The 14,133-nt window shown below is 43.5% G+C and overlaps 1 protein-coding gene across 2 annotated transcripts; it reads left to right on the top strand.

Moving 5' to 3' along the window:
- The first annotated feature begins 417 nt into the window (after nucleotides 1-417).
- On the top strand, nucleotides 418-14,133 carry LOC139292079 (signal transducer and activator of transcription 4-like). 2 transcript variants are annotated; one of them, XM_070914235.1, is made up of 24 exons: nucleotides 418-474; nucleotides 602-752; nucleotides 2,461-2,596; nucleotides 6,056-6,154; nucleotides 6,580-6,672; nucleotides 6,763-6,841; nucleotides 7,023-7,108; nucleotides 7,270-7,421; nucleotides 7,952-8,110; nucleotides 8,530-8,622; nucleotides 8,810-8,869; nucleotides 9,033-9,053; nucleotides 9,572-9,665; nucleotides 9,894-9,938; nucleotides 10,173-10,256; nucleotides 10,341-10,439; nucleotides 10,636-10,771; nucleotides 11,011-11,063; nucleotides 11,254-11,348; nucleotides 12,038-12,174; nucleotides 12,398-12,589; nucleotides 12,681-12,723; nucleotides 12,863-12,968; nucleotides 13,166-14,133. In XM_070914235.1, exons 2-24 carry the CDS (start codon nucleotides 625-627, stop codon nucleotides 13,187-13,189), a joined length of 2,214 nt encoding a protein of 737 aa, XP_070770336.1. In that variant the 5' UTR covers nucleotides 418-474; nucleotides 602-624; the 3' UTR covers nucleotides 13,190-14,133. The 2 variants fall into 2 exon arrangements, with proteins under 2 accessions (XP_070770336.1, XP_070770334.1); XM_070914233.1 differs by having other exon boundaries at nucleotides 12,681-12,726.

Genomic DNA, 14,133 nt, shown 5'->3' with positions numbered 1-14,133 from the left:
ACATTAAAAATAATAATAATAATTTAGACAACTGGAAATGAAGACATTAAGTTCAGTCATACACCTGCTAGTTTTATTGACTACTAACTAAAAGTGTTATTGTTTGGACTATACATCATCATCTTCTAATTGCTTCAGTTTCAATCCTCTAACACGCGTCTTCAAATTGCATTTCAACTGAAAAATGAACGAGAAATGTACTAATGACTAATACTAATCATTCCTCTCTCAACACACACAGAATTGACAATTAGGCCTATTGTGTGTGTGTGTGTGTGTGTGTGTGTGTGTGTGTGTGTGTGTGCGTGCAGTGATTGGATGGGCGGGCTTCCTGAGTACAGTAAAAAGAAAAGAAAAGAAAAAAAGGCCGCTTCCTGAAATGACAGGCAGAGTAAAAAAAAACGAAAGTCAAAGAGCGAAACAGCTGCACATGGTGGCTGAGACTGACCGGAGAGCAGCACAGAAACGCCTCAGGTAACACAGAGAGGAAAGATAGCACTGAACTAGCTGACTTATTAATACAACAAAATATATATATATGCGAGTCATGAATTAACAGCATACATGTGAGAGCCTTCACCTCCCTCTTCGTCCCTTTAAGCGCATGGTGATAACGCGTTCAGCATGAGCCAGTGGAAGCATATTCAGCAGCTGGAGATCAGACTCCTGGAGCATGTGGACTATCTGTATGATGATAACTTCCCCATGGACATCCGACAGGGTCTGGCCAGCTGGATCGAGTCTCAGGACTGGTGAGTCCTGCTCCTGTGTGTGTGTGTGTGTGTGTGTGTTGGAGGCTGTCCTGCCCTTTTCCTCGACTTTTTTCTCCTCCACACAAACAAGAAAGGCAACTATGTATTTTAAGGTTGAAAGATCACTTCCCCCAAATTACAAAAACAACAGAGCAGGGTGGAAGCAGATAGCTCAGAGACAAATGTCTCAAAAGATGGACGGAAACAAATGAATCAGTTGTAGTCTCAGGGATCCCCCGTCCGATAAGATGTATATTGATCCCGGGGGGGGGGGGGGGGGGGGGGCGGAACTGTACAGTACCGGTGCTCCCGTTCAAGAGAAGAAAGCAGCATAAATTTAGAAATAAAAGTATGTATAAAATATAAAAATGAGAAATAGAAAATAAAAATATACACATTTACAATATAGTGAAAAATAAAAGTATATACAACAGCAATGTATATATATGTATGTATGTATGTCAGTATATGTAGAAGATTTCCAGTCTGTTTCTTGAGTGACACTCAGAGGGAGGAGCTGAACAGTCTGATGGCCACAGGCAGGAATGATCTCCTGTGTCTCTCTGTTGTACATTTGGGAGGAATGAGTCTCCCGCTGAAGCTGCTCTTGTGTCCGACCAGTACGTCATGGAGAGGATGTGAGACGTTGTCCAAGATGACCCGCAGCTTGGACAGCATCCTCCTCTCTGACACCACCGTCAGAGAGTCCAGCTCCACCCCCCAACAACGTCACATCAGTTTATTGAGTCTGTTGGAGTCCGCCACCCTCAGCCTGCTGCCCCAGCATGCAGCAGCATAGAGGATAGCACTGGCCACCACAGACTCATAGGACATCCATATTATTATAACTGACTATACTGTAGAGTGGCAGATTAATGGTGAAGAGTGTGAGACCTATGAATAGTTACTCTTATACATTCTCCCTTTGGGCTAACTTTTAGTCAATGAAACAATAGTGAAATTAAAATACTCTGGACCCCCTGGAACCCCGTCAAGGACCCCTGGGGGTCCCCAGACCCCGGGTTGAGAACGGCTGCCACACAGAAGCACGTTTCCTGTGAATCAATATGTAATTGTGTTTTTACTTTGATTTTATTTAGACTTAAATCATGTGGTTGATGTCAGGTTTTCATTTAGCACTTGTCAATATCTTTATATTAACAACGAATCAAAAGTCTATGTGTGATGTGAAAAGGGGTCGCCTGTAGAAGCGAACCCACCGAGAATTATCACCCAGCTCTGCAGCCCCCCTCAGCTTTATGTCATCAACCCGGCTGCTATAGTCTCAGTGAAAAGAAACAGTAAATAAACCCACTGTGGTTATGGTTCTAGTTTGCAGCTAGCTGGTGAACACGGTGGAGCATTTAGCAGCTAAAGAGCCAGATTTTTTTTTGAGTTGGTGGAGACCAAAGCGAGACCCTGAAAGAGGGTGGTGAAGAGTTACATTCATTAGGCGGCCAGAAACATGACCACAAATGAATGCTAATGTTGCTGGGTGTGTAAACAGGGAATTCTTGCACCCATACCAACAAGCTTTACATATGTCTTTGTTTTTTTTCCTGTAGTTTCCAAATTGGTAAATACAATATTGCCCTCTAGCGTGCATGCTAACATTATGTGCATGTACGTCAGCATGTCAAGCATCTGCCCCAAACACCTCCACATGTTTGCAGACATGCCGGGCTTCATCACACTGTCTGTTTTTCAGGGACACAGCAGCTAACGATGACTCAATGGCAGCGGTGCTGTTCACCAACCTGCTGTCCCAGTTGGAGAGGGTGCGCTCACAGGAACTGAACTTCCTGCAGAGACACAACATGAAAATCATTCAGCAGCAGCTTCAGGTTTGTCACCACTCCTTCCATCCCGCCATGTCCTGGTTATGTCACCAGGGACTTTTTATTTTACATACAAGGAAGAACCTCTGTCACGAAATAACAAAATCAATGTGGGCGAGTAAGATCCAAAGTTTGTGGTTACAACTTGGGAGGCAGACAAAGGGTGTATACAAATCTACATTGTGTAATTTCCCCCCCAGGGATCGATAAAGTGTTTCTGATTCTGATGATCTGATTCTGATTACAGTAATCCACGTCAACGTACAGTAGTCTTCAGGCTGGGCAAATCTCTGTCAGTGTCTTCATCATCGCAACAAGACAAAACATGTTCAGTTCAGGCGACATGTTCACTTATCGGAAACAAAATGGACAAAACAAAAAGAGATACGCAAACAAACGTTTTTACATAAACCGGCCCAGGCCCATGTTCAGAGGTGTCTAAATGCTGAAAGCTAAGTGCTTCACGGTGGAGGGTGGACTGACGATAGGGTCATTATTTGCAACAGTCCAATTTAAACCATCTGCAGTAAGGAGAAGTAGTTTTGTGGTCTATGGTGTATGTGTAATGGAGGTGAAAGGGAAGTAAGCTATAATGGCTGTACTTTCAATATGGGAGCCGCTATGTAGGTAAGTGCAACTGGTCTCTTTTGTTTTTCTGTGTTACCCGAGAGAGGCAGCCACTGTTTTCACTATTCCGTGTCTCAAATGTCAAATGAAGAGAGCAAAGGCCATTTGAGTCCTGATATGACCTTTTGGAGTTTTACACAAAATTAAAGACAGTCTAGTCATAAAAAAATGTATTGCTTTAAAGGGGATCTATTATGCTCATTTCCAGCTCTATATTTTCATTTTGTGATTCCACTAGAGCAGCTTTGCATGATTCACAGTTCAAAGAAGTCCTGATTTATCTTATTCTGGCCCCTCATGCAGCCCCTCAGTTCACCCTCTGTCTGAAACAAGCCGTTTGAGCTCCTGTCTCTTTAAGGTCCCCCTCCTTAAAACCCCACTTTCTTCTGATTGGCCGGACAAGTTCCAGAAGTCTAGCTGACTTGCCACTGAAGGCAAACTGTAAAGCTAACGTTACTAAGCAATGTTAAACATAAACATAAACATCTGGTCTGAGCCTGGAGCAGAGATACCATATAAGGACATCCGTGCCTCTCTGACATCAGATAGACGCGGCGGTTGAAAACACTGAAACAGAACGTTTCAGGGCGGCCTGAGCCGGAGCTTTTGGCTCACGGGGATCATTTTTACATACGTTTACCTCATTATTTGGCAACTTTTAGTATGAATATCCAACATTATAACATTATTCTATATATATGAATGAAAATGAGGAAAAGCGTTATAGGTCCTCTTTAAAATACTTGTATGATAACTATTTGTTAAGGGGCGAAAGACTTCCCATGTCACTTTCTTTCACGTTATCATGTTCTGGAGCTGATCTCTCCGTGAGCTCACGAGAGTGTAGAGTCAGATCCTGGAGCTGCACAGGATGTTTGGTTGAGGTCAGAGCTCGATGACGTTGTGAGCCTCAGCACACATTTAATTCTGGAGAGGACATATACCTTTTGCAGAACGAACCCGTGAGGTTTCATACTGCTGTTTCCTGTGTGTCTGAACGTGTGTGTCAAAGGCAACTCTTCTCAGAGGAAGCAGTTACTCCTGTGCGGTAGTCAAGGGTGTTTGTGGGTTGTTGTTGTTGGATGTGCAATTGAAGCTGGTATCATTGATTCAAACCACTCAAGAGAGATTCAGACCATAGCTGTGTCTCATCTCTCTTCCATTTGTTTGCCTAAACACCCACATTCAAGCAAGATCTTTCTCAGGAAAACCCCCCTCCGGTACACACAAAGTGATGCGTTTGACATTTTCGTTTGATCTGCCGCTGCTCTTCATCAGAAATTCAAGAAAATGTCCTCGCACTGCTGGTTTGACTGTCTAGAGTAAACGCAGCAGTAAGAGTTAAGCACCAAAGATGTTTCCAGAAGACATTTTCGCTCAATAATGCAGGTCATCTTCAAAGAGAGGCGAGCTTATGAAGGGCAGCTCTCAAACGTTAGACACACTGAACTGCTGCTTGCTAATGCTCAGCAGCATTTGTTGTCGAATGAAAGCGAGAGTGTAGGTGTGCGTTGATGCATCCTCAGGTCACCATCCTGGCAGTGATGCATGAAAACTTAGTCACACCTGGAGGCGAGAGAGAGAGAGAGAAAAAAAGTTTCCTCTTGCCACAGCAGAATTTTTCGTACTTTCGTACTGGGCCTTTGAATGAGCTGACGAGCAAAACAGCACCGCACTCTTCGTGTAAATATCATGCAGAACATGAGAATCATGGGGTGATGTAGAAGCAGCTGTGGAGGGTGGAGAGTGGCTGAGGGAAAGTTTGTGGCTGCTCCGTATTCTAGATGTACTGAATGAGCATGTAGCATTGCTACAGTCCATTATTTAGAAATAAAACCCTGAACTGTGAGCATGTTCTGAGCTTTCACATACTTCACGCTGAACCTATATATGTGTACTGCGATGAACAAGGTGTCTGAAACAGGTTCTGAACAGATTTTGCACATAAAGGTCAGTTTGGTCCCATGAGGCAAAGAAAATCCCCCTGATGATGTCGTAGTGATGTCATCAGGGTTATCTTGACTTGGACTGGTAACCTGTGTTACAGACTAGGAGAGTTTAAAAGCCGTGGGTACTTACCAGAAAGGGAGGGGCTAATGAAAAGATGCCGTGGTTGCATTATGGGAAATGGGATCCAGCGCTTTTTGGAGTTTGACCCACTCCACCAACTAAAAGTCAGAGTATCTCAGCCTCTTTTAGATTTTGACCATTCCTTTTTTAATCCGTCTCATGTGAGTCCCCCAACGTTGTGGACGTGCAGCAATAAATTGCGGGTGTTTCCTCATATCTGGATGTTTTCTAAAAAAAACAAAACAATGAGCCTCAAGCACTTTCAAAGAATTTAGTCCATCAGAATGTATTTGTTGTTAGGCTGATAGTTGGCTATAATCATTAATGAGGGTGGGACATGAGGAAATGGTTCCAAATTACATTATTGTCCCGTGTGTGGGAATGAGCTCTTCTTTTAAAAACAACAGCCTTGGACAAAACTGGTCATACTCCAAGTATCTGTGCACACCTTTGGTGACATGCCTCCTCTTTACACTTTCATTATGAGTCAGGTTGAGCTTCATTCCTTCGCTTATTAAATACAGCAAAGTACTTCCAGTAAAAAACCTCATGTCTCGGAGAAGACCCATGATGACAGATGTCTGTGAAAACTGTTTCCTCCTCGTCATCAGGATGGCAAGATAAACAGACACTGTGGAAACTAAACCGAACGTTTCAACCAAACTATGCTGTTGGTTCTTTTGCATATTTCTCTTCAAACATGAATGAAATCCAAGCGCGTTTTTGTAACCTGGAATATTCTTTCTGTGTGTGTGTGGGGCCCCACAGGTGAAATACTCATCCAACCCTGCCGTCATGGCCAGGGTTATCTCCAACTGCCTCAGGGAAGAGCGTCGGATCCTCTCCAGCGCCTGCATGCAGGAACAGGTTTGTAACACTGTGTCCCTCAGAGGGAAACTCCCTCTGGTTCCTGAATAACGGCTGCTGCTGGTAAACCGGGGCTGCTACCAGGAACACAGCCCTTTATAACTGACACCCCCACGTTCCCAACCACTTCACTTTATTCCCAGGAAACAATGTGGCTTGAGAAAATATTTTCATCCGAAAGCGCTGCGACGCCCATAAACAAGACAACACACAAAAACTTGACAGGTTTTATTGGGAAACAACAGATTACGTTTGATCTGTATCTTTCAAAAGCACAGAAAGTGATGAGAGAACTCCCCCACGCTGTCCTTTTACTTGCAATAACGTTAATTAATATTGGTAGGTAAAGGACAGCCTTTACAGTCAAGATAAAAACACAGCAAGTAAGTTCATGGAAGAAGACTAAAGAGAACATTTTCCAACAGGGTCCGCTGGAGAAATCACTGCAGAACTCTGTGGCCTTCGAGAGGCAGAAGAACATGGACAGCCGAGTTGGGATGATCAGGGGCAGCGTGCAGGTGACGGAAAACACACACACACATCATCGTCATCCCATCATGTTCATCCTTTAAAATTAATTTCAAAAAGATATGTCTGTCTGTGTCTAGTTGATGGACCAGGCTGTGAAATACATCAAGGACATGCAGGACGACTTTGATTTCCGCTACAAGACCCTGCAGTCTCGAGGTGAGCCCTGTTGTAAGATGTGCACACGAGTTGTGGTGGGGGGGGGGGGGGGGGGGGGGAGCCCCTGAACCTACTCATTTGAAACTCATTTCTTACTGCCGTGAAAAGAACTGCACAGCCAGCAACACACAAGAACATGCTCAAAACTAAGTATTTGTGGTTGTGTGTGTGTGTGTGTCAGAACCGACAGATAGGAACTCTGAGACGATGAAACAGGAAGTAACAAGACTGCAGGAAATGCTTAACAGCCTCGACTTTAAAAGGAAGGTATGCATTTATATCACCGTGCAAAGCTCTGACATGTGAGGAACGAGGGAGTCTTTACCAAAAAGTCTCCAAATATAAAAGTGACAAAGACGCCAACACCTCATGAGTGTACGAATAAAGACTCGTTGCACCACCACTGCTGTTTTTCATACCTTCGCTAGGAGATCCTGTCAAAGATGGATGTTGTGATCAAGGAGATCGATGACCTGATGACCTCTCAGCTCAACCCCGAGCTGCAGGACTGGAAGCGCAGGCAGCAGATCGCCGCCATCGGCGGTCCGCTGCTCACCGGCCTGGAGCAGCTGCAGAATTGGTAATGGCCGTGCTTTCATGCAAATGTTCGGTTTATAAGTTACATGATTAAACATGCATAAGTAGGTAACACACAGGTAAAGTATATAGAACATGTAGATGATGAAGTGTTTAACTTCTATCAAGCAGTCGTAAAGAGTTTTCCCGAGTGTTGAGAGCTGCAATCAGTGTTCATGTTACAACTGTTTTGTCTAATTGTGCACTGGGAAGCACATAAACAGGAATCCATTTTATTTAGCACGTACATAAATACTTACTATTAGTATATTTATTTCCTACCACACAAGCTGGTCCTTTTCACCACACTGGCTACTGTTACCCAGGCTGGGTTTGGCTTGGGAGCAGAGTCAAACTTTCCCTGATTGTTGTCACGTCCAGTCGTTTCCAGTGTGACTTCTCATCAACAATGGCTAAACCCAGATCAGCACAACATCATATTTGAAGGCCATGTATATACAATAAGCGTATAAATCTCTGTCCGCGTCCCCTTCCTCTCTCCTCCTCTTCCCTCTTATCTGTCTCCCCTCTCAGGTTTACTCTGACAGCCCAGAGTCTCTTCCAGATCAAGCGTCAGCTGGACAAGCTGGGGGAGCTGGTCGTCAAGGTTACCTACGAAAGTGACCCAATCCCCCTGCAAAAACCTCAGATGGAGGAGCGAGTCAAATACCTCGTCTACCACCTCATCAAGAGGTACTGAACGCCACACGAGACGCGAGCAAAATGATGTACATGTACTTAAAAATGCCCTTTTTAATAATTAGGTGCTTTGATCATAACTAATGTACTACAACACTTTTATTATTTAAGTGGTACCAAAATATCCTTTAATCATCTTACTATTTCCTCACATTGTTACACACGAGTGAGCCTTATTTTGTTTTATAGTTTCGAGGTGGTGTGTCACCATCTTGTCTTATTTCTGTAAACGTGCAGACGGTGCATGGGAAACACTGACTTCCTCCTGTATAACACGTTACACAGTACAGTAAGGTGCGAAACACAGGACAGACACAAACAACTGGGGCCTTGAATGCTCTCGCGTGAGCTGCCGAGCGAAGGAACTTGGTTAAGTATAAGTGTAAATCATATGCGCTGTGGTTCGTTCTCAGCTCCTTTGTGGTGGAGAAGCAGCCATGCATGCCCACACATCCACAGAAGCCCCTCATCGTCAAGACCGGAGTACAGTTCACCACCAAAGTCAGGTATCATCATCTGAAACGTGATGTGTTTTATTTGACTGTCTCATTCCTGTTTAAAGTATATTACTAGTAACTAAATATCATTTTTGTGTTTTCATCTTTTTTATTCATGTTTTATTTATTGTTGGTTGGTGAAAGCATAGCAGTGATGTTGGTTGAAATTAAAAGTAGTGTTTTGTTTTCCTCCCAGGCTCCTGGTTAAACTTCCAGAAGTGGATTACCAGCTGAAAGTGAAAACAATATTTGACAAGTGAGAATTTTACGTTTATATTTGTGTAGCTGGTTTTGCACTCCAAGGCCAAGATAATTACTTGTCCACATAACTATAAAGTAATCTATAATCAATGTAAAAGTCATATTCTTGCTAATCTTTATATATATATGTGTGTGTGTGTGTGTGTGTGTGTCTCTAGGGACCTCCCCCCTGGCAGAGTGTGAGTACAAACAACCTCAATACAGGACGGACTGCTGATGTGTAATTATAGCAGGTTCAAAGAACAGCGGCCGACAGTACACTTCACCAGATTGCAGACGTGTTTAGATACGTTTTCAAAGTGTAAACATCGACACAGCTTCAGTTTACTGCCTCGAGAAATGTTCTCACACACCAGAGTAGAAGCAAGTATAAAAGTACTTGTACATAATAGCAGGTGAATTTCTTTTGTTACCTCTGACATAAACATTACAATCCTTCTACTTTTTGGCCCGTTTTTGTTTTCATTTCATTTTCCACATTTCCAGAAGGACAAAATACTCCAGGACCACACGTTGTTCAAATTCGTTGTTACAGTAATCTGGAGTTTTTATTTTGAAACCACACACAAAACTATTCAGTATTCAGTAGAATTGATTCACATGTCAGATTTCAGCAGCCGCAGTTGCATATGTATCATCTAAAAACAGTCCGCATGGATCCCCCACTCATACCTTCTTACCCTCTTTTTCTCCACAGAAGTCGTCAGTTTTTCATCCTGACCAACAACACTAAAGTCATGGACATTGAGGACTACTCAAACGGCTGCCTCTCAGTGGAGTTTAGACACCTGGTAAGACAACCCCTTCACTATCTGATCTTATTCATGCTTATGTGTCATTTATTAGCAGAAAATATCAACACCTGGGGACTTCACCCACAACCAGCCCTCGGTTGCCCCCCAACACGACAGGAAAAGCACTTACCTTTCATACTTCAGTTTGAGTAGTTTAGCCAGTTTGTCAAAGTGTTTGGTTTTCTTTTGTTGATTATAAGCCAACTGACTGTTTGTATCTCACAGCAGCTGAAAGAGAAGAAATATATCAATGGCACAAAGGGGAATGAGGTAAGAAAGGCAGACGAGTTGACCATTAATGTACCAGCAAAGTGGCCTCCTAACACCTGTGCTGCTGTAATGCTTAACTGTGAATTATTTTCCAAATAAAAATAAGGAAATGTTTCAACCATGGCATTACTATTGCTGTCTGACCTGTCATTCTAAAACTGTCGTACCCGATGAGCCTCGCGGTTGTAAATGTTGGTAATGCTGAGGAGGATGATGTGATTGTGTGTTTTGCAGGGTCTGCTCTCTGTGACGGAGGAGCTTCACTCTCTCAGTTTTGAGGCTTGCTTCACAGTGCAGGGCCTCACCATTGATCTAGAGGTCAGAGTAGATGTGACTTGATGTTTGGCTGTCTGATGTTGTTGTTTGCCGCAACTTGCTCATTGTGTATGTGGATTCCTCCAGACGTGTTCTCTGCCGCTGGTGGTCATTTCCAACGTGAGCCAGCTGCCTGGAGGCTGGGCCTCCGTCATGTGGTACAACCTTCTGACAGACGAGCCGAGGGTGAGCTGACACGCTGTGACCAAAATATAATACAATAAATCAGTAGGTTGCAATGTTCAGAAGCTGTTTTAGAGAGCAGTCGATTCAACGTTATGATCATTTTAGAGGATGTACAGTTGAGTTGTACTGCATTATATTATTATCAAAAAACACTTCCACATCCCCACTCTTCTCTCCTCTTTCCTATACTCCACAGAACTTGGCGTTCTTTGGGAACCCACCTCGGGCCACCTGGAACCAGCTCTCTGAGGTCCTCAGCTGGCAGTTCTCCACCTTTGCTGGTCAAGGCCTCAACAAGGAGCAGCTCACCATGCTGGGAGAAAAGCTTCTCGGTATGTTTGCCCTTTAAACTACACGGTGACCGTGACAGCTGGGGAGGGACACTTTGTATTCAGACCACATACGTAAATCTTGACGTGACAGCCGTTAGGGTTAGAAAGCCGATTTATGAAGAGAAGGCAGGAGTTGAGCATTTCAACAGGACCCTTAGCTGATGACTTGAACTGCCAAGCTGCTGAATGTTGGGTACTCCAGTACAGCCATTTATGGTATTTACTGTATGTTTTTGTAGGTCAGCATGCCTCCTCTAGTGACTATCAAGTGTCCTGGTCCAAGTTCTCCAAGGTAAGTGTTCAACAATATGTACATACCACAAAGGACCATGTGGTCTCATCTCCGATATGCTTGTGCCACCTAGTGGCCAATGAGAAAGCATGTTCTGTGCCCCACGTTGCCCATTTCATATTGACATGAGATGTATATCTAATGTAATGTTTAACTCTCATTGTACCTTTTCCATGTGTCATTCTTCAAGGAGAATATTCCAGGAAAGCCCTTCAGTTTCTGGATGTGGCTGGACTCCATCCTGGAGCTCATCAAGAGGCACTTGCTGCCAGTCTGGAATGAGAAGTAAGCCCCCCCCCCCACAACTGTCCCAATACAGCTATGCAGTAGGGCTGCTCCTCTTAGCATGTTGCTATGATTCACTGGATAAGAGCTCAACAAGGTTCTGACCAGTCGTTCTTAGTTAAAATCACCCTTTCCAAAAAAAACCCTGTTACTTCCTGTCAAAAAGATGCCGTTGCAGATGTTGCATGCGCCATCCTGGGTGGTGTTTGTTTCTGTTGTTGTCACCGTGATGTTGCCAGGCAACCAGCAGACAGTCCAGGAAGTGACTGGCAGTGTAACGTAATGTTGCGTACTGTGCGGTTTTCCCATTAACCGTCTTTCTGGTTTCTGGTCTGTGTCAGACAGAAAAACTCCACCTCGTATCACAATAAATTATTGCACTGGAAGTTTAGTTCTACACTCTCAAACTGCACCACTTACAGACCTGCAGGAGTTGACGAGTCCATGTAGAGAAAGTCAAGTAATAATGACTGAAGACTGATGCAGTTGTTACCTTCTTTGCCTTTTTTCTGATTCATTTTATTATTCATGAGTGTAAATTCCATGTAAAGGGTAGAACAAGCCAAACAACTTGACCGTGTAAATATCAGTGATAAAGTGTGATGGAGGAGCAGGAAAGACATAAAGTGCAAAGCATAAAAAGGTCACTGTTTGTTTTTTCTCTCTCTCTCTCTCCACCATCCACGCAGCTACATCATGGGCTTCGTGAGCAAAGAGATGGAGCGCACTCTGCTGAAGGACAGAGAGCCGGGCACATTCCTCTTACGCTTCAGTGAGAGCCACCTCGGAGGAATCACTTTCACCTGGGTGGAGCACAACGACAATGGTGAGGCCTCTATATCTATCTAAATACCACAGCCACCAGCCAGCTTGTGTCAGTAAAATACTTAAGTATACTCAACTGCTGATCTTTATTTTACTTTCAGCCAGTTAAAGAATCACCATACGCACATTTACATACGTTTAGCCCGAGGTCTGTTATATCAGTTATATAAGGAAAGGTATATATTTTCACGTTACGCCTCGCTAACAGTGACTTTTTACCGCAGGGGAAACCAAGTTCAATTCTGTGGAGCCCTACACTAAAAACCGGCTTAGCGCTCTCCCGTTTGTCGACATCATACGAGACTACAAAGTGATCTCAGACGGGGTCGTCCCAGAGAACCCGCTCAAGTTCCTCTACCCCGACATCCCCAAAGATGAGGCCTTCGGACGGCTTTACAACAGTCAGCCAAGCAAAGGCAAGACGCTTTCTTCATTTAGAGTTTGTGTTGTTCCGAATCTGTGGTGGCTGCAACACTAATCTCTCTCGCGTCTCTGTTAAACTTCCAGTCCATCCATACATACCGTCTACACTGATCTCCATCTCGAAATTGCGGTGAGTTCATTTGAGGTCAATGCAACCTTCAAGCTGAAAATGATTAGAAAATACTACGTCACACTTGAATGACTTGTATATGAATTTCCACTGATGAGAAGCGGTCCCTTCACTTGTATTGTCTCTGTTGTCCCAGCTCTAATGCAAGCACCTCATCCCCTTCCTGTCAGTCTCCTGAGCCACCAATGACTCCTGGGGAGTTTGACATGCTCAGTGAGCACCTATGCTTCGACATCGACACCGTGAGTTTGCACGCGTTGCCATTTGTTGTGAAAGAAATGCGTGGCTCTTTAGTTGACATGTTTTGTGCTAATGCTGCAGCGGCAATGCTATATGAAAAGATGATATAGTGTTACTACATTAGCATTAACATTAGCACATTAGTTTATTAGCATTATCTTGTCTGCTGCTGATGCTGCTCTCCTTTGTGTTTTTGCAGATGAGTCCTCCATATTCAGAGTGAAGCCAGATGAGACCTTTTGCTCAAAGGTTCCTTGAATCCTGCCCAACAGTTTTCACGCTGGCCTGACACCAGTCGCAGATCTATGCCCACATCTTGATTATCATCATGAAGCAGAGTCTGCCGTGTTTAAATAGGTTTTTGTGGTTAAGTTGGATTCATTTTTTTTTTTTTTATATTTTATATATTCACACAATAATTTGTTTGTCAGTCTGTCTTTATTGTTGGTTTTGAGAGTTATATTTTAACTATTGACTGATTTTCTATAAGGCCTATATTGTATATAAAACCATTTAAACGTGTTTATTTTGACTGCATGAATGTATCACATTGACATTAGCTTGCGACTGTGTTTCTGCACCACTGTCCTAATTCTTACTGGCAACAGCTGACGTTTCATGACACAATGTGTTGATTCAACCTTTACACCCACGTCATCGTTCATTCAATCATTCCAGGTTAGCTCATCTGCCACCTATAGCCCATAATGAGTCATGGCAAGGTGTACAGCAGAGGTTTATAGAGCTTTTATTTTGGAAACATCTGGAAGTAACACACGTACTGACTGCCACCGGCCTGATAGATGCTCCTACAGCATTTATCGAGAACCACGTGATTCCTCGAGAGTCAAGAGTGGGTGGATGTGTGCATATTTCAATCTAAGTCGTTACTCACCACAAACAGTTTGCAGAGACTTGTCAGAAGCACGATCGGGCTCCACAGATTTGACCCTGTTTTGCAAACTAGCACGATGACACACTCGCTCTCATCCAGATAACAGCATCATAACATTCATACAACAGCATCAAAATGCTCACTCATGCCATTTAGACACAAGTTGCAGATCATTTGTAATTGATTATTATTAGTCCAAAGTGGGATAAGTATTATTTTCATGTGTGAACAACTGATCCAGAATATTAAATAAAGCCCCCCCTTTTCATACA

This window comes from Enoplosus armatus, chromosome 11 (genome assembly GCF_043641665.1).
Source record: "Enoplosus armatus isolate fEnoArm2 chromosome 11, fEnoArm2.hap1, whole genome shotgun sequence".
Taxonomy (NCBI): domain Eukaryota; kingdom Metazoa; phylum Chordata; class Actinopteri; order Centrarchiformes; family Enoplosidae; genus Enoplosus; species Enoplosus armatus.
The sequence above is the reverse complement of the archived record's forward strand: the minus strand, read 5'-3'. Positions and strand labels throughout refer to the sequence as shown.